At 33.5% G+C, this 21,917-nt stretch overlaps 2 protein-coding genes and 1 pseudogene across 2 annotated transcripts; 2 read left to right on the forward strand and 1 right to left on the reverse strand.

Moving 5' to 3' along the window:
* The first annotated feature begins 180 nt into the window (after positions 1-180).
* LOC140980004 (clathrin light chain 2-like) lies at positions 181-2,590 on the forward strand. The gene is made up of 3 exons (XM_073445728.1): positions 181-600; positions 1,576-1,729; positions 1,975-2,590. Exons 1-3 carry the CDS (start codon positions 218-220, stop codon positions 2,386-2,388), a joined length of 951 nt encoding a protein of 316 aa, XP_073301829.1. The 5' UTR covers positions 181-217; the 3' UTR covers positions 2,389-2,590.
* A 9,911-nt stretch (positions 2,591-12,501) lies between these two features.
* Positions 12,502-14,477, reverse strand: LOC140986759 (uncharacterized; annotated as a pseudogene).
* A 4,910-nt stretch (positions 14,478-19,387) lies between these two features.
* On the forward strand, positions 19,388-19,951 carry LOC140974330 (uncharacterized). The gene has a single exon (XM_073437754.1). The coding sequence runs from the start codon at positions 19,388-19,390 to the stop codon at positions 19,949-19,951; it is 564 nt and encodes a 187-aa protein (XP_073293855.1).
* The last annotated feature ends 1,966 nt before the right edge of the window (positions 19,952-21,917 follow it).

Below are 21,917 nucleotides of genomic sequence, written 5' to 3' on the forward strand. Positions count from 1 at the left end.
CACACCTACCGTATACACATATGTGAGCATCGATGAGGTGTCACTCATCCATTGGATGCGCAATTTTTCTATATTTCATCACATCCAATGGGTGAGTGACACCTCATCGGTGCTCACATAGGTGTGCACGGTAGATGTGCATGATATCAAAACTATATATATATATATGAACACGAATGAATCTACACGCCAAAGAATTTTCTAGAGAGAGAGAGAAATGGCATCATTCGACGCTTTCAGCACGGACGGAGAATCCTCGGCGCGTCCTTTTGAAGACGGCGGCAGCGAAGCTTACGTTGACTATGGCGATTCCTACACTACCTTCTCATCCGAAACTCCGCCATACTCAGCTGCCCCTTATACTTCAAGTTACGGCGACGCTGAGGAGGTTACGGTGGATCACGTCAACAGCTCCGATCCATTCGATTCGAATCCTGAACCGTTTGTACAGTCAGGTCCTGTTCCGATCTCTAATGGCAACGGGAAATCGACTTATGACTTGGGGGAAGATGCGGAGGGAATGTTCAGCTCGGATGGCCCTGTACTTCCGCCTCCTAATCAGATGCAAGAAGAAGGACTAGCTCTTCGGGAGTGGCGGAGGTCATAATTTTTTAACTTGTCTCTGTCTACTTCGGTTGGATCTTTTTTTCCGTACTTAATTGGGCTATAATCGGTGCAAAGTTGAGGTTTTATTGGTTGATTTGTTCATTCTGTGACAAGTTTTCATGTACGATCTGAACAACTAGGACTTCGAGCGATTTTGAAATTTCGATGGAAACTGTTAAACATGCAGCTTAAATCCTTTTGCAAGATGGGTTTTTGAATGGCGGATTGGGTTTGACTTGGATGGTCAACTTTGTTTCTTGAAGATCTAGCTGCTTGAAGCTATTTTCAAGGATACGATCATAATGTTTCCACCAAAGTTCATATTCAGTTCCTTTTCAAAACTATAAATTGGTGATCATTTATAGGTTTAGCCTTTCAAACTAGCATGGAATTAAGAGTGAATTTATGACATTTGATTATCCTAAGTTGAACTTCACTAAAAAGACTAAAATTAACACATGAAACGGATGTATTAAGAAATAGGTATGTTGATCTATTAGTCGAAATAATAGCCTGAGAAGAAAATCTCAAGACAGTTGCTACTGAAGGTTTCGCCATATTCATTGTAAAGCGGTTGAGTAGTAGGAAGATTATGTGGAAATTATTTTTATGGTAAACCTAGATGAATCGAAGTAATAAAAACCAATTGTTTGATCAGAGTTTATCTGAGTCAGAGATTACTTTAGATATACCTCAATGGAATGCTCTAGTGGGAAGATTCTGTGGAAATGATTTTTATGGTAAACCTAGATGAATCGAAGTAATAAAAACCAATTGTTTGATCAGAGTTTATCTGAATCAGAGATGAGTTTTAGATATACCTCAATGGAGTGGCATATAAACATGGGATTCATGCAGTCACTTTGGATTCCATATCCACCATTCCTGTAGTGTAGTATACATCTTTTTAACAGACTTGCATAAAAGAAAAATCATGTGCGATATCAATGTTCTTACGTCTTGATACAGGCAAAATGCCATTCGACTGGGAGAGAAGGAAAAGATGGAGAAGGAAATGAGAAACCAAATCATAGAAGAAGCCGACGAGTATAAAAAATCATTCTATGAGAAAAGAAAGCTTAACGTGGAGACCAACAAAAATATCAACCGGGAGAAAGAAAAGGTTCAGTTTTCAGTATTATCACCTTGATTTACTCTTGTTGTTTTTGTTTCTTTTTCAGTATTATCACCTTGATTTACTCTTATTGTTTTTGTTTCTTTTTCAGTATTATCACCTTGATTTACTCTTGTTGTTTTTGCTTCTTTTTCAGTATTATCACCTTGATTTACTCTTGTTGTTTTTGTTTCTTTGCCTCAAAATTAGAAGATATTGAATGAAAAATTTCCTCGGCATTCTATATTGAACAGTTATACCTAGTCGGTCAAGAAAAATTCCACAAAGAGGCTGATAAACAGTATTGGAAAGCCATAGCGGAGCTCATACCTAACGAGGTTCCAAATATCGAGACAAGGGGTAAAAAGAAGGATCAAGACAAGAAACCATCAATCTCGGTCATTCAAGGGCCTAAACCTGGAAAACCAACCGAGCTTTCAAGAATGCGAGGAATATTAGTGAAGCTTAAGCACAATCCACCGCCTCATATGTTACCACCTCCACCTCCACCTCCCCTTCCCCCACCTGCTCCTGCTAAGGATGGAAAAGGTGGGAAAAATGCTAAAGACTCTAAAGAGCCAGGTTTACCTACAAAAGATCCTGTTTCAAATGGTGTACCACAAACATCAGAACCTGTTGCGCCAGCCAAAGAAAGTCCTGATAGCTAATTTTTTTCCCAAGAATTTATATACTCTTTACCCCCATGTTTTAAATATTGTTACTTTTTATTCGTAAATTTTCTTTTCTTAATGTGCCCCGTTTGAATTGTTTGCCATTTTGATTTCTAGCCCAGGCAAGTTTCACACCTTTTGTGTAGTAATTGTTTGTTGAACATATGTTTATGTTGTAATAATATTTAGCCTTCTTTCCGGATTTGAGAAGCCAGCTGAAGATGTTATCCACTCCATTACGTGTAGCCCCAATCAGAACCAGGTGAGTATCATTCTTGATTTTCTACAGCAGGATAGCCATATAAACTAATTGTTAAGAGAATTTGTCTAGTCAGTGGAAAAGCCCGACAGTTTCCATTAATAACCAATTATTGAATTTTTAACCTGCTGCTTTGTCGAATAGGCGGGTCGGGTTCGATGTTTCCTGAACCTCCCAAATAGCAGGTCGCTCCCCGTGGGTTGTGACAGGTTAACCCGTTCTGTCAAATAGATGGATTCGATTGTCAATATCTCAACCGGTCCAAATGGTTGGCTGGATGCCTTAATGTCTCGTTATGACAACTTTATTTATGTGGATATGAATTTGTGGAGAAAATGAAAACATTTAATACACCTGCGTCTCGCATAGGATGGATCATAGAGTTTACATTCAATTTGTGGACTTTTCTTACCGACCAACGACGACTAGCATGAAATACGTGTAATATACATTTAAACTAATTAGATATAATATAAATTAAAAATTTTGATTTTCTAAAAAAACAATTTGAATCATTTTATTATTTATCTGAGTTTAATCTTTTGATAAATTTGTTAAAAAATTCCTCTACCAATTTTTGAATTAAGATTCAATATCTAATCACAATTTTTTAAGAATCAATACCCGATAATGTTATAATTTTAGTTTTAACTCCCTACAAAACTAAATTTACATTTTTTATTTAAATAGATATATAATTTTATCTACAAAAATTAAACGTGACTTCTTCATCTAAAATATATATATTTTTTAAAATATTGTTTCTCAATTATCATTGAATAAAAATAAATATTTATTTTGACATATAAAGTATTTATTTTGGGATTTCAGATACTTGATTTGTGACACTTTGAATACTTCAAATGTGTAAGAAAATATTATATATCCGAACGATCACTATAAATTCAGTCATTGTTCGTAATTTTTTAATGCTTGAAAAATATAAGAGAACACTTTTATGTTTACATGATTTTTAATTAGTAAATATTTATCATGTAAATATTAAATATTTTATTATGTGTTAAATGCTTTTAATTATTTGCTACGAAATATGCATGTTTAAATTGTGAGGTTTTATATAAAGGTTAGTTTTTATATTTGTCAAGTTATGTGCATGATTCTGAAAACGAAGGGAAACGATGCTAGTCAACGAACAAGATTTATAGATTTTTAAGAAAAGTTTATGCCTGAGTTTTTATAAAAAAAAATATGTAAGATGTTATTTTTAAGTTTAAGGTATGAAAAATGAAAAGTATTTTAAACTGTTTATTCTAGTGTCTTTTTCATCTACCAAATTGGTCCCTATTATGAGGTTCAGATACTTGATTTCGCTATTTGAATATTCCAAATGTGTAAAAATATATATTATATTTTCGAACAATCACTATAGATTTAGTCATTGTTGGTCTTTTCATGAAAAATGTATTAGAATGACTTCTTCGTGTCAATTTATTTTTAAAAAAAATATAGTTCATCACTCATCATAAAATAAGATTAAATACTTATTTTGACCTATAAAATATATAATTTGGAGTTCCAGATGCTTGATTTTGCTATTTGAATACTCCAAATGTGTAGAAAAATACTTGAGTTTCAAGTAATATTAAGTAAATTTTGATTATATAATTTGTAAAGTTAAAATATAATACTTAAATTGGTACAAAGATTATCTAATTCGAGTCTACAACTACTTGATTTTTCTCTCTAAATACTCATATTCAATTATTTGGAGATATCAAAATATAGTTTGAAGTTAATACTGAGTGGCATTGTTGATGACATTCGTGAAGTAAAAAATTGATACCTAAATTAATACAAATAAGACATAATTCGAGTCCACAAATACTAGATTTTATCCTTTAAATACTCAAATTCGATTATTTGAGGATGTCTAAATATATAATTTGAAGTTAATATTGTGTGACATTTGATGGTGAGATTTATGAATTAAAAATGTGATACCTAAATTGGTACAAATAGTACATAATTCGATCCCACATATACTTGATTTTACCCTTTTAAGACTCAATTTGGATTATTTTGGGATATAAAAAATATAGTTTCAAGTAATATATTGAGTGACTTTTGATGTGTCATTTGTGAAGTTAAAATATTACATAAATTGATACAAAAAGTTTCTAATTCGAGTATATCAATATTTGATTTTACTCCCTAAACACTAAAATTCAATTAACTTTTTATGTCAAAATATATAGTTTGAAGGTAATATTGAATGGTTTTTGATGATTATATTCGTGAAGTAAAAAATATGATAACTATATTAATACAAATAATACATAATTCGATTCCAGAAATAATTGATTTTACCCTTTAAATACTCAAATTTGATTATTTGATGATGTAAAAAAATATAGTTTTAAGTTAATATTTTCTATGATGTCATTCGTGAAATAGAAATGTGATATCTAAATTGATACAAGGAAAACATAATTCGAGTTACAAATAGTTAATTTTACCCCCTAAATATTCATATCTGATTATTTGGGAATGTCATGCTACCAATTTTTATATATATAGAAATTGAAATTTATAAGTCAAAAGATCTCATGCTACGAAATTTTGTATATTGAAATCATAATTTATCCGATATATAATTTTTTTTATAAAAAAAAAGTGCCACTATGATTCATATTTTAATATAAAACAGATTTACAATATGTGAGACAATGAAACTAATTATTTAATAACTATACCATAAATTTATATTATGATAACTGATTTTAGAACTTAAACTAATAAAAGATTTTAGTTCTGATTTTGATTCCACTACTCTTAAGAACCATGGTCGGGTTTACTTTTCAAAAAAGTGTTGCTAAAATCTTTAAATTTTAATTATAGCTAAACTCTCAGAATTTTCTAAGATATTCATATTTTATGAGATTATTAATATATTAACATTCATAAATGTTATAAATTCTCCTAAATAATTTATTAAACTATTTACTTTAAATTCTCTGTTTAAAAAAACCCATAAAATATTTATTATTAAATTTCATATTATCATATTATTATATATTAGTTATCATTTTATTCTACTATTGCATATATAGTTAATTTTTTTCATATATCTTCTTGCGATACTATGATTTATTAATAATTAGAAATTACACTAAAAATATAATTACAAAATTATATTAAAATCATAAAAAACATGTAGAAGGAAAATTTAAAAGCTAAAACATTTAAAAATAAATTGAAGTAAAATTTGAAGTAAAAGTTCAAAAGTCAGATATTATAATTTTAAAAAAACTATGTTTTTTTAAAATAATTTTTGCATTCAAACAATATAATTTTTTTAAAAAAAGATGTATTTTATCTGTTGACTTCTCCAACAAAATATACTCATAGTTGGACCGTAAACACAGTTTGCTGGTGCCAGAAAATTTTAGAAAATCGATCAACGGATACACAAAATTTTACATTAAAATAAGACCTCTTATGTCTAATACAATGAGCTGCATTATGCAATTCAATTGAAGAACACACTTTTAAAAACAAAAACAAAAGTTCGATCAACTATTTAATTAAAAAAATGACCTCCTCATGTCTAGCAAGGTAATCATGCTTAATCGATTTCAAAATTTTCTATCGCATATATTAATATTTTTTCCGTAACGATGAAGTTATTCACTCTTAGTTCTCAACTGTAAAATTCTAAATCTCCTACTATTCTACGACGCATTCACTCAATGTCATTGACTACAACATGGTCAATCGTTGTGACCATGTATTTTGCATGATAAGGCTGTGTTTGCTCATGTATGAATGAAGCAGGATTGATGAATTGCCCTGCTTGATCCAAGTATTTGGTAGCCATTTGTTCATCCGGTGAATTTCCATCGGCCTGTGTTTAATTTCTAAGATCACAACTGCATCCTGATATCTGATAAACCTATCCTCTCAGATGTCCACAGTCATCTCTATTCCTACTTCCTTAGATTCAAGTGGTGAACAACAATTTGTCAACAATACCTTGGAGGAGTATTCTGGGCAAGATTTTATGTCAGCGATGTCGCTGATGCTCACATGTCAGCATCTGATGCACTTTAGAATCATTGAAGATTTTTGAAACACGTCTACCTATTACAACAGTAACTTTCGAAAAACTATAACAAAAGTGAAGGCTGCTTGAACACTGAAGTTGCTGAGACATGTGGCCGTGGAATTTTGACAAGGAGATATTATAGGTTGAAATATTATGATCATAAGACGACCAAACCTATAAGGTTGCATTTGGATGGAAGTATTTATCATGGATGTATTTCAAATTCATCACAATTAATATAATTATCATGCAGAGGAGTAATCTCACCTTCTCTCTACTATTCGGTGTAAATACTGGCTTCGCTACTCGGTGATCAATTTATCCAGTGATGACTGAGGAACTCTGAGACCAACCCATGTTGTCTGAGTTCTTGGAAAGTTGTGAGTGTAAAATATACCAACATGGCAAAATCTTCAAATCACAATGTCCACCAAAAATGCCAAGAACGTCTGGTTGTCATCATCACAGAAATTATTATGACATTTTTTATCGGATTTTTATGGTAGAATCACCAAGATTTATTTCACGAGGTTATTATTACAGCTCAACTATCATCAGATGTAAAATGACTTCAAAAAATGAGAAAAATAGCAAAAATAAAAGTTTAGGAGCAAAAATTTGACAAGGACCGTATGAATTGCCCTGATATTATTCAATCCACAGCTAACCACACCAATGTTGTCACGCCCCGAGCCCGGGCCCGCGCCTGTGTGACTGCACAATGGGTCCCTATAGCGACTACTTCGTATTCGTACTCGCTTTACGAAAATGATTAACTCAAATTGTTATAGCTCCCGTCATGTAGCAAAATACCCCGCAGGTTCAAGAGGTGGCTCCCATGCACGTAGCACTTTGCACCGCATAGCACTTATTTCTCGGTGTTCCATGCCGATGATCGGCTCTGATACCAACTGTCACGCCCCGAGCTCGAGCCCGCGCTTGCGTGACTGCGCACAATGGGCCTCTATAGCAACTACTTCGTATTCGTCCTCGCTTTACGAAAATGATTTGCCCAAGTTACTATAGAAGTCTATTGTAAGCCATATTTCTTTTTCACTGTCGGATTTGATGTTGATTAATATCTTAATTTATTTTCAATTATCATTGTGTTATGTTGATGCTATTTAAAGAAGAGTATGTCTTTTGTGTGACGGTCTCACGAATCTTTATCTGTGAGACGAGTCAACCCTACCGATATTCACAATAAAAAGTAATATTCTTAGCATAAAAGTAATACGTTTTCATGGATGACCCAAATAAAATATTTGTCTCACAAAATACGACTCGTAAGACCGTCTCACACAAGTTTTTGCCTTTAAAGAAAATATATATGACTTATGATTTTTCTAAGTTTTAACTTTTTTTTAGATTTCAAATAATATTTTTTCTTTTTCATTTAAATAGAAATGTAAACATAATTGTTATCATTTATTATTATTAGAAATTATTCGATTGAGTGAAATATTGAGTTGCTAATTGATAGATTTTTAATATCATTGATTTGATAAAAAAAAAATAATTGAGAAAATATGATGTATTTGAAAAAATAAAAATATAGTTATTTCTTGATTCTTGATTATCTTCATTTCTTCTTTTTTTCATCTCATTTTCTTTTGAAACATGATTGTAAATCAAAGTTCGTACCAATGAATAATTAGATTATAACATCGAAGTGAATGTCATTTTTTAAAAATATAAACTATCTAAGTAAAGAATTTAATTTACATTTTAGATTTGATATATATGTGTGTGTGTTCATCTTTCTCACACTTAATTATTTGTATTTAGACATGATAAGATAATATAGACTTATATCTTCTGATTTTTTATAATTGATTTGTCTGTTTCGAATTAGTGGATGCTGTCAAAGGTAGTGGCGATGTAAATATTGAACCTCGAGATGTAACTCTGAAATTAAACTGACCAACCGAAAACAAAAAAAGAATAAATTTCAAAGTTAAATAGACAAATGACAAGATAATCATATTAATGTCTAAAAACAAACCTATAGTGATACCAAAAGATGAACCATAAAGTATACCAAAAAACAAACACAAGACATGTGAGTAATTTAGTAAATAAACAATGATATCGACAAAAATTTGCTTGGTTTTTTTTTTTCAACTAATGCATATTCTTCTTCTTAGTATTCTTATAACGTAGATATATTTACATATATTTTTTTCATTGTATTATAATTTCATATGATGATTCAGGTAATTTGAATCATTTTTTTGTCAATCAAATATCAATATAGATTTCTCAACGTGATATTGTATTGTTTTTCTTCATTTTTTCCCAAACAATTAAAATTTCTATAAAATGTGTTCAAATTGTTTTTTCCCGAGATTGGATATGCAAAATTGTTTAATTTATTTTAAATTATCACTATGTTAAGTTGATATTATTTAAAAAAAATTATGACTCCTATGATTTCTCTATGTTAAATTTTTTTAGATTTTAATTCAGAGTTTTTCTTTTTCATTCAAATAGAAATGTATATATAATGATTATTCTTTTTTATTATTAAACAATTATACGTTGAAGTGGAATATTGAGCTGTCAATTGATAAATTTTTTTAGACAAAAACTTGTGTGAGACGGTCTCACGGGTCGTATTTGTGAGACGGATATCTTATTTGGGTCATCCATGAAAAAGTATTATTTTTTATTGTAAATATGGGTAGGGTTGACCGGTATCACAGATTAAGATCTGTGAGACGGTCTCACATGAGACCCACTCATTTTTTTAATATCATTGATTTCGTGAAAATGTTATGTATTTCAAAAAATAAAAAAATATTTATATTTTTTGTTTCTCAATTATCTTCATTCCTTCTTTTTTCCCTCTCATTTTGTTTTGAAACATGATTGTAAATCAAAGTTTGTACCCTAAATAATTGGACTATGACGTCGAAGTGAATTTCATTTCTTAAAAATAGAAATTATACAAGCAAAAAATTTAATTTATATTTTAGATTTAATATATAGATTTGTGTTCATCTAAGCAATCATACGTTGGAATAAAATATTGAGTTGTCAATTGATAGATTTTTTAATATCATTGATTCGATGAAAATATTGAGAAAATATGATGTATTTCAAAAAAAATATATAATTATTTCTTAAATCTTAATTCTCTTCATTCAGTCTTTTTTTCATCTCATTCTATTTTAAACATGATTGTAAATCAAAATTCATATCTATGAATAATTGGATTATGACGTCGAAGTGAAATTCATTTCCTAACAATAGAAACTATAAAAGTAAAAAATTAATTTATATTTTAGATTTTCCATATAGATTTGTGTTCATCATTCTCACCCATTATTATTTGTATTTAGACTTCATAAGATAAAATAAGATGGACTTATATCATTTGATTTTATATAATTGATTAGTCTGTTTCAAATTAGTGAATGATGTCAAAGGTAGTCATCTTCCCTGCATTCAGAATACCAATAATGTTTATCCGGGACTGTTAGATAAGTGATGAGTAGTGAATTAAAGGAAGTGAGAAATGTCCCACATTGAGAAATGAGCCAAGTATAGTCTTTCTTATTAGCTCCAAGTTTGAGCTAAGGGTTTGGGTCTCAATGAGCACAAGAATTTTTTGGCAGGAGAAGACGCTGATAGGCTACGTCTCGGTGAAAGCCACGAGCATGCGGCCGGCCCAGTGCGGTGTGGTTACTTGACCATATTAATCTTTTTTTGTGTCTCTTCCAAACCCAGTGCGTCCAAAAGTTTGCACCTTCCAGTCCGAACCAGTGCGTCTCGTCTGAATGTCCTTTATCACATATGGGTGCGTCCCCTTGATTAATAGAAGGGTGCGTCCCATGACTTATCACAACTAGTGTCTGGTGACTCACTGTTTAAATAATCCCTCTACAGGCATTCATCATATACTTTCGCATACATTTCGTTGCATTCTTATCCTCCGGAACTTGAAAGTTCAGGCATATTATTTTTCGCTGACATCCAGAACTTGTAGTGCTGTATTTCTGGATCGGTGGTGTTGTATCTTAGGGACGATTGTAATTCTGTATAGCACATACATACGGGCAAATTCGTCTTGCGGAAAAAGGATTTTCCTTGCCTCAACTCATACTCGTTGTGCAACCAAAGATCAACATAAGGACATATAACAGGGACTTCACGTATCTGTTGGTGGTCGAATGCAGATTTGTTTTTGTATGTCTCATTGTGAAGCTAAAATCCACAGATGCACACGTACAACTATGAGAGGCCATTGCTTTAGTTTCATCCTGAAAATCTTTGAAATGATGTTGTTGGTGAGAAATCTATATTTATTAGTCTGATCAGTATAAGCTGGCCTTCCATAAACCGATTCAACGGATCCGTTTTTGTCACCAAACGGTAGTTTTTTGTTTTTCCAAATTTCCATGCAGTACAGAATCATCTGGATTCATATCTGGAAAATTTCCATTCAGTACAGAATCATCTGGATTCTTATCTTTTACAAATAATTACAATAATTAAAATGTTACTATTTAAGTTTTACTAACAATTTTGACCAAGAATAAATAATTAACGATTTCTTATTTTCTTTTATGTTTTGAATTAGAATTTCAACTTTTTTTGTTCTTAAAATTTGATACGTTTACTAAATGATTTATATGTATATATAGTAATAGTGTTGTCAATTATGTTACTTCCCAAATAATGCACCCAAAACCAGTGATTAGTAAGTATTATAATGTCCATAAATATTTTACAAAATCTCGAATTTGATAATTGCCATAATGGGAGAGATTCCTCAAATCTCATGGCCCTTTCGGACCTATAAATCCAAGTGCAAACTCATCGTGCAAAAATCACCAAAAGCTTTTTGATTGATTTTCAATCTATGGCATCGTATAATGCAGCAGCCCATTTCTTTCTCTTTTCTCTCATCTTTGCAGCCCTCTTCATCCCCAATGAAGGTAATTTTATTATCCAAAGTGTTTCTTGATCGATATCTTTTCTATCTCCATTTCTTCTGTTTTATACATTTTCATCCAAATGAATCTAAATAATAATGAGACCAAAAAAGGTGACTAAAACACCAGAAACGACGACTACCCGTATAATGGGGTGGCTTAACATAATTTCGTGGGATGAACTTGATTTTTTTTTTTAACAATAGAGTTTGAATTTTCTCGTGCAATCGTCCCTCTCGTCATGTTATGGCATTCATATACAAATATTTTTAATTTCGATTAATGTGTCTTCCGTTTGAAACCATGAAAAAAAAACCGAAAGAATGAAAACCCAAATGTTTTTTTTTTTACCCTTTTTGGAGAGTGTTACGCGTACTTACTATAATGAGTGTGTCCCAATTCTCTAGCTTACTCAAACGTTTTCTGTCTTTTCTTATGTTGAATTTTCTTGTTTCTCATACAGGCAACTACAGCGGGGACAACCGCGCTGCAGCGGATGGAAAAATCGATGAAGAGAAGCTGATGAATACAGATGTCAGGGGGGACGAAGTGAAGGACAAGAAAATAAATATTAGCTTTTGCAAGCATTACAACTCATGTGGTTTTGTCAACGAGTGCTGGTGTTGTATTTGGGGACAAGAATGTTACTTTAACGAGCGAATGTGTGAAGCACATTGTCCACCTAAACATTAGTACAATTTATATTATGATGGATACATCCGTACTTAATTTGCCCAAGTCTATGAACTTGACGCTGTTCGCACCTCAGTTTTCCGTCTCATTGTTGCTCCTTGAACCTGTTATATAGATCATGAACAAAGCCAGGAAAAGTAAAATACAGTATAAAAAGAGTATTACGCCCTGTCACGAAATATTGTTACGAATGAAAATGAAAAATCATATCTGTATGATGATTCGGTTCCATTACCATCGTGTATCAACTCTGAACCCTCGTACGAGAAAAGGCGTACTGCATTTCGATAACTTATTTCAGCAAGCACTTTTTCTTCAACTTCCAGTAGGTGTGTGCAACAGAGGCAAGTGCGTGATGAGTGTTAGCCGGATGATTAAGGGTTCTTTCTGGCTGTGACTATGTATTTCCTGTTGGATAATTTTGATGCTTAATAAATGAAAATTAAGTAAATTAATCAATATGTTTGATTGGAAAAATTCGAAACAAGAAACGGAGCTTAATCAACGAATATTTAGTTCGGTGGTTCTGAATTAAACTCGAAACGAGTTCATCGAATGTTGAAAGAACTTCAAACGAGTAGTCGGAACATATAAGGGACGGAAACGAAAATAAAAAAAATAAAAAATAAATCGTGATGAACAGTAACATGCGCGCTCAGAGCGCGAACGCTCGGCAGCGCGAGCGCTGGCACGCACACAGGTGCGCCCCTTCGGCTGTTTTTCGTGTCCCTTCGATTTTTCTTGCATTTTTTCATTTCTTTGGCATTGTTTGATGCTTGTGATCAGTTATAATGGTCAAGGGACACCCTTATAAATGAAAGATCATGTCTTTCCACGTGAAAAAATATTAAATGTTTGATTATTGAAAATCAAACATACATACACATCATTTGCATATTTTCTTCTTCCTTCTTCAACAGAGTTCCTTCATTTTCTTTGTGATAAAACTTGAATATTTGAGTGCTCATTATTCAAAAGTTGTAGTTGTATCTTGGGAGAAGGTTGCCACCAACCTCTAGCACATTGTGAGGGGCAAATTCTTCTTAAGGAAAAAGTGTTCAACACTTGCCTCTACAAAACCTATATCATTGTTTTATTCTTGTTTTTCCTCTCAAATTTCAATACCACAAACAACATTTCCTTTTTCACCCGAACCATCATCACTATCCTTGTCAGTAAGCTGTTTCTTCTCAGAAACATCTCTTTCGACCAAGAACAGTGAATCTTGATTACTTAATGTTGGATGAGCATCATGAGGTGCATCTGTCTCCAACAAAAATCCTCTCGCTAGAAATGAACTTCACCATTTTCCTCGCCTTGCTTTCTTGCACCGAGTTCAGGGACCATCTCTGCCGAACCTAGATAAGAATGCAGCACCAGGCCGGTAGGAAATGGACCAGTAGATTTCAATATATGTAGAAGATCGCCAAAAGCACGGACACAGTAGATTTCTTGCTGGTCTGTTTAACTCTTTAGCGAGGTTGAAGCTGCTGACGGAAAATTTCAGCTTGATCAGTAAAGTCAATCTGCTTCCCGAAAGAACCTTCGTCTAAGCCGATCTCTCCAACTGCAGCTGAGGGAGTAGTAGCGAGATACTTCTTCAGCGTAGCAAGCCAAACAGGAGTTCTCTCACGAATAAACCAGGGATGAAGTTTAAAGTTTGGAATGACCCAAGGATAGCTATTATTCATCTCCTTAACCAAATGCCAATCTTTCTCGGAGACTCCATTTACAGCAAAATGAACACCACCAGTATCAAGGGCCTCTTTAATTAGTTTACAGGACGAGTTCAAAATTCTCGAATCTTGAAGGTGACAGTGACAATCAAAGACTTTAATCATGGATATAAAATATCTTCGCTTTTGCCCACTTTCCAATCTTCAAAGATTGTTTGGTATAGCTTCAAAAGCAGGAGGAAGAAGCTGCCAATGCAGTACCAAAGGACTGACTCAGGTTAATTACGGCAAGGCAAGAGGATGGATAGCCAAAATTAATCATTTTCTATGAAAAAATTGTCCATTTCCCGTGCAATCTCTTGGTAAATGTAAGTTTAGTAACAATAACACATTGAGTTGTGGCTAAAGTAGTGCAGTACTTGGCTGTCTAGGTGCGAATGAATCAAGTTTGAGTTGAGCTTACGAAATTACGACCACAAACTCAACTAAAGAAAATTAAAAGGGAGCTCTACGAACTCAAATTATCGAAGCTTGAGCTTCGCCAGCTCACTCATGACCTCAGTTTGGACTCACGAACTTTTTATGAAAATGTTCATGGGCTCAGACCATCAGCCAAGCTCGAAAAATATGTTTAATTTAGAATAATATTTTCATATGTTGATACTAATGACCTGCATTACATTTGAGCTCGAGCTCGTGCGCAAGTTCAATCTCGAATCAAGCTGGCTTCTCATCTAGTGACCTTCGCACCCTCTTTCATATTTATAAAAGATTAGAGAAAATTACAAGCACCTGATCAGCTTCCAGATGATCAGAGGGGAAACGGTGGTGAATGGCAACCAAAAATTTATAGTCTTGGCCCAACTTCTTTTTTGGGCCAGGTTTACAAATTTATTTATTTATTAATATTTATACGCACACACTCCATGGTGAAAAGAGGATCAAGACACTAGACCAAGAGATCCGTGACAATTCATCCTTTTATTTTTAAAACTTTATTCCAATTTCGTTTTTTAAATTTTATTTGACCAAAACCCTTAAAATCAATTTTATTCTTTTTTGTTAATTAAAAACCTTGGTTGATACACGTCAGTATGTAGTTGTCTTCTTGGTTCAATGAGATTTGAGCGTGGAGAGATTTCGTTGGGATTTAAAAGCACCTTGACACCATCTAACCTATTTATTTTTGTCTATGAAGATCAATATATAGCTGAAAATCTATCAGATGAGTATTGTAATGATCCAAATCTTTATTTGAATTAAGTACCAATTGAGAAATTATTTAAGAGTTATTAATTAAGCATTATTAAATAACTGATTAATTGATTATCAACATGTTTGGATCCATCAAATTTAAAATGGACAATCCAATCTACTTCAGATTACATTATCCGAAAAATCCGACTAGACGAATGAGATTATAACACGTGACAGATAAAATTAAGTTAAGATATTCTGAACTAGTACGGATGCAGCTTATAAATGTAAGCTAATTTCATTTGTTTCCTACACCGCTTTCCCTCAGCTACTCTTTCTCGAGTCAAGCCGTATACTTTAGGTTTTCTAATCAGTTTCTAGGGCAGTTTAGTATCGAAAAGAAGGGATCGACGAACCAAGACACGCAGATCGATACATCATCAGCGGGCTGATGATGGACACGAATATAATTCTAAAGCCTTAAATAGTTATTTAAAGATAATTAGAGAGAACTTTGAAGCATATTTAGTAATTATAGATATGGCATGATAGTGATTTCAATATGTTGGTATTGTCTAGGTTCAGACGAGTAAACTTTCTGTCAGATTGTTTTAGTGAGATACGTGATATACTCACTGAGATATCTAAGCGTAGTATATACGCTTATATACTACATATTTAATAGTTTCACGATACATGTTTTATTGTTTTAACATATTATGCATGACATATCACGTTGGTCGTGATATCTTTTGAGATATACCTTGTTTGCTGGGGACGTTCAGCTTTGTTCTGTATTGTGGACGGTTGGGTATCGAGAGCTACAATGTCCGACGGGACCTGCGGGCTCTGATAATCCTGAACAGTGTATGTCCACGTATTGATGAAGAGTGTCGAAGCCAAAACATGCCTATGGCAAATCAGAGACTACACACTCATGCATCTGTAGATTGAGAATGAGATTCTTGACTTGATCATTGATATCCGAGTATATAACATTTCACATGCATCATATCAGTTTGTATACTCGTACATTGTCGTATTGGACGATTTTCGCTCGCGTCCTTGTTTTCATCTTAGTCACCTCATTCCACGTGGCAGGTCTTCAGTTGGACGGCCATGACAGTGACTAGAGCATTTGGGTTTTCTGTGGCAATCTAGTGGAGGTTTTATTTGGTTCGTATTCTCTTGCGTGATTATGATTTTGATTTGGTTGTATTGACAATTAAAACTGATATTATTATTCTATTTTCGTTTGGATTGTAAGATAATTAAATTATTTGGTTTATTGTTATCAAGTTTAATTATATATATTTATTAATCTATTTAATAGTGACTCGAGTAAAAACGTTTGAACAATTTAAAAGTAAGTAATGGTATGTTGAGACAATTTCTGCATGGTAGTGACACTATACCAGATCTAGGTTGCGTGATTTAGAAACCACTAAAACATAATCATATAAGATTCTCATCATATCCTAGTGGGTGCTAAATCAGTGGGTGTTAATCTCACTGTAATAATAATAAAAAATCATATAAGATTCAATTTTTTTTAATTATTATTCTATATTTGTATAAGAAAAATAACGAAGTCAACACGCTAAATTAAATTTCGGGGAAACTAAATGATAATTCTATGTAAAATTGATTTTCATTTGGAATGAGCATGTTCTTTCAGTAGATGTTCGTTATATATAGTTTGTTGAGTATCACATTTTTTTTGTTTAGATATGATATAATAAAAATACTGTAACGCCATTGATTTACTGGAGATTAGAAGTTATAAAATTATTGAATATAATTATATATAGTCAAATATAAAAAAACAATATTTATAGGTTGTATCTGAATGAAAGATTTCAAATTCATCATAATAAATATATTAGTTTGTTTGGGTAAATTTATTTGATAATAAATTTGAAATATCAACTAGTTATTTTTTGAGTTATTGTGGTGAATTTCAAATTTATATAAATATAAAGTCATTTCAAACATTTTCTAAAATCTAAATCATTCAATTCAAACGTAATTTTAATTCTTTTAATAATATAGCTCTATCATTACATACATCAAGTTTATATTTGGATTGATTAAATCAATTGATTTGAATGACTATGTTGAGGATTAAATTCGAAATTGAAACATAAAATAATGTACTTGGTTAAACATAAGATATTTCAAATCTTACATTGTAATTCTGAACTAAATGGATACAATAAATTTGTGTTGTGTATTTAAAATCAAATCCACTCAAATCCTTCCTTCCAAACGCAACATGAGTGAAATTTAGAAGTATGGCAAAGTGTGGTGGAGAAGGAGCAAAACTAATTTAATTTTTTTTAAAAAATGAAAAAACTGACTGCGTGTCACGTCACTTGTTATGTCGTTGGCGCGTATGAGGTGCCTACAAAGAGATATGCATCAAATNATGTGTGTGTGTGTGTGAGACTGGTCCTTTTACAATGAAATCTCTTATTTTTAATCTAGATTTATTTGAAGTAATTGATTTCGGGTAAAATAAATCAACTTCTAATATCCACGGTTCAAAAAAATACAGTATTTTCCTCTCGATCCAGTTCACTCACTGTACTTTGATAATGCTTGGATTTCTGGATTCTTCATCTATTAATTGCTATCCAATCACGCGGAATCCATTTTGTCCTAGAAAATTTCCAACAGGGAGACCTCTTACGAGATTTACATGAAATGGATGAGGCGTATCTCTCCATAACTTCTCAATTTTCTAAGGTAAGATATTACATCATTCGTATATTTTCGATGCTACTAACAATAATTAAATTAATTATTAAACGAGTTGAAATGATCAAATTTTTTTACAAAAAAACAAAATCGAATTGATTTAATCGATATTTATTAAAATTGAAACTGAATTTCCAAATTAACCGAATCGAAGTTCCGAGCATGTTAGACCTAAGTTCACTAAGGTGAAAAATGATACAAAGTGCAATAAAAGTGATTTTTTTCCCCATCAAATTAATTGCTATAAATTGTTGGATGGAGATAAGAATTTGTATTGAATTAGAAGTTGGGGTCGGCTGTAAGACTAGTTAATTAGGCACGTTATGCTCCCAAAAGCGCGCAATTGTCTTCCACCGCCAATGTTTTGATGCTTCCGTGGCATCAACTGCTTCTGCGTTAGAAAAACTGAAATATATAGCGTCTCGTTTCTAAACATTAATTTATCTCAATTATATAGTCAAATATATAATTATATTTAATAATTTTTTTTACTAATATACTCTTATTTAATATGAATACTTTGTTGGAAAATTTCGATGCTTAATGAATGAAAATTAAGCAAATTAATCAATGTGTTTGATTGGAAAAGTTCGAAACGAAGAACGAAGTTTAATGAACGAATATTAAGTTTGGTGGTTCTGAATTAAACTCGAAAAGAGTTCATCAAATGTTGAAAGAAACTCAAACGAGTAGTCGGAACATGTAAGGGATGAAAATCGGAAAAAAAAAATAATAATAATAATTTACTGTAGCAGGCGCGCACATGCGCGCGGATCGGCGCGCATGTGCGCGCATGCGCGCGCGCCTGCCGAGAAGCTCTCGACAGGCGCTGCCGAGCGCTCTCGGCAGGAGCTGCAGAGCGGGCTCAGCAGGCGCTGCCGAGCGCTGCCGAGAGCGCTCGGCAGCGCGCCCGCGCCCCTTCGGCTGTTTTTCGTGCCCCTTCGATTTTTCTTGTATTTTTTCATTTCCTTGGCATTGTTTGATGATTGTGGTCAGTTACAATGGCCAAGGGACACCCTTATGAATGAAAGCTCATGTCTTTTCACATGAAAATCATTAAATACATGATTATTCAAAATCAAAACACACATACATACATTTACATCTTTTTGCATCTCCTTCTTCCTTTCTTCAACAAGAGAGAGTTCCTTCATTTCCTTGTGATAGAACTTGAATATTTGAGTGCTCATTATTCAAGTGTTGTAGTTGTATCTTGGAAGAAGATTGCCACAAACTCTAGCACATTGTGAGGGCAAATTCTTCTTAAGGAAAAAGTGTTCAACACTTGCCTCTACAAGCCATTATTTTTCATTGTTTCTTCTTGTTTTCCTCACATATTTGAATACCCCAATCAACAATCTTAAGAAGAATTTTGGATTTTTGATCATTTGCAAGAAGATTTTCAATGGCATCATCATCTACAACACCACATCCAACCATTGCACAAGGAGAGAAACCAGAAAAATTTTCTGGTGCGGATTTCAAAAGATGGCAACAGAAGATGCTTTTCTATCTCACAACCTTGAGTTTGTCAAGGTTCTTGAAGGAGGATCCTCCCACCGTTGCTGAAAACGAGACAGACACCAACATGAGGGCCGCTTTGGATGCATGGAACCGAAGTGATTTTATATGCAAGAACTACATCCTCAATGGACTTGACAATGCATTGTACAATGTGTATTGTCAAGTCAAGACCGCCAAAGAACTTTGGGATATGCTTGATAAGAAATACAGGGCGGAGGATGCGGGCTTGAAGAAGTTCATTGTTGGGAGATTTTTGGACTTCAAGATGGTGGACTCAAAATCTGTGATGAGCCAAGTGCAAGAACTAAAACTTATCTTGTACGAGATTCATGCGGAAGGAATGAGTCTAAGAGAGTCCTTCCAAGTTGCTGCTATGATCGAGAAACTCCCTCCATTGTGGAAGGATTTCAAGAATTATTTGAAGCATAAAAGGAAGGAGATGTGATTGGAGGATCTCATTGTGAGATAAAGGATAGAAGAGGACAACAAGAGCACCGAGGCCAAGGCAAGTAAAATGGCAGCAAGGGTGAACATTGTTGAATCGAGTTTCCAAGGGAAAAAGAGGAAGTTTGAGAAACAACCACAACAAGGCCAACAACCACCAAACAAGAAGAAGTTCAAAGGCACTTGTTATAACTGCGGAAAACCAAATCACATGGCTAAGGATTGTAGGAAGCCAAAGAAGGGAAATCCTCAAGCCAACATAGTTCAAGAAAGGTCGGTACCATTTGATTTTTCTCAACTAGATTTATCTGTAGTTATTTTGGAAGCAAATTTGATGGAAAACCCAAATGAATGGTGGGTTGATACTGGAGCAACTCGACACTTATGCTCCAACAAGGGGATGTTCTCCACATACACTCCATCGACCGGGAGAAAACTATACATGGGGAACTCCGCTACATCTGAGGTGGTGGGCACGGGAAATGTGGTACTGAAGATGACATCGGGTTTGGAAGTAACTCTTGTTGATGCACTTCATGTACCAGACATAAGAAAGAACCTCGTGTCGGGGTCTCTGTTGGTCAAACACGGGTTTAGACTAGTATTTGAGTCTAACAAGGTTGTATTGACCAAGAATGGTCATTTTATTGGAAAAGGATATCTCGATGAGAACCTTTTCAAGTTGAATGTAATGGCTATACGCCAAAATGTTGTTGAAAGTAATAAAGACAAAAGTTCTATTTACTTGCTTGAGTGTTCTCATTTATGGCATGTTCGTTTAGGACACGTAAATTTTAATACCTTGCAACGTTTAATGAAACTGGAATTATTGCCTAAACACAACGTCGATCCAACACACAAATGCGAAATATGTGTTGAAGCAAAAATGACCAAAGCGCCTTACCACTCGATTGAAAGATGTACAACTCCTCTAGAACTAATACACACCGATCTTGGTGATTTAAAGTTTGTACAAACTAGAGGAGGGAAAAGATACTACGTGACATTCATTGATGATAATACAAGGTACTGTTACGTATATCTTTTGAGGTCGAAAGATGAAGCTCTTGAAGCATTCAAATGTTATAAGACCGAAGTTGAGAATCAACTAGGCAAACAAATAAAGAGGGTTCGAAGCGATAGAGGGGGTGAATACGGAGCACCGTTTGATGAATTCTGCACATCTGTGGGTATAATTCATGAAACTACTGCACCTTATTCACCACAATCGAATGGCATTGCCGAAAGAAAGAATCGAACTCTAAAAGATATGATGAATGCTATGTTAATAAGTTCAGGACTACCCCAAAACTTGTGGGGGGAAGCAATACTATCGGCTAATCACATCCTGAACAAGATACCCCACAAGAAAAATGACAAGTCACCTTATGAATTGTGGAAAGGTCACAAACCTTCCTACAAGTACCTTAAAGTATGGGGGTGTCTAGCTAAGGTTGAAATACCAAAGCCTAAACAAGAGCGAATTGGACCAAAGACGGTAGACTGCATATTCATCGGATATGCACATAATAGTAGTGCTTATAGGTTTATAGTGCACAAATCTGAAAATGTAGAAATGAATACGGGCATGACAATTGAGTCAAGAAATGCAGTATTTTTTGAAAATATATTTCCTTGTAAAGAAAGGAAAGAAAATAGTTCTAGCAAGCGAAAATTTGAGACGGAGCATGAAGGTCAAGGACCTACACATGAGCCAACTCTAAATGAAAATGCTACACCATTGGAAGGCTCTTCAAAGGATCAAGAGCCAAGAAGAAGCAAAAGGGCTAGAATATCAAAGTCTTTTGGTCCAGAATTCCATACTTTTATGTTGGAGAATGAACCAAAAGACATACAAGATGCTCTGGCTAGCCCTGAAGCTCCCTATTGGAAAGAAGCCATCAACTCTGAAATGGATTCCATATTGCAAAACCATACTTGGGAACTATTGGATCTTCCACCAGGTA

This window comes from Primulina huaijiensis, chromosome 1, assembly GCF_012295235.1.
Source record: "Primulina huaijiensis isolate GDHJ02 chromosome 1, ASM1229523v2, whole genome shotgun sequence".
Taxonomy (NCBI): domain Eukaryota; kingdom Viridiplantae; phylum Streptophyta; class Magnoliopsida; order Lamiales; family Gesneriaceae; genus Primulina; species Primulina huaijiensis.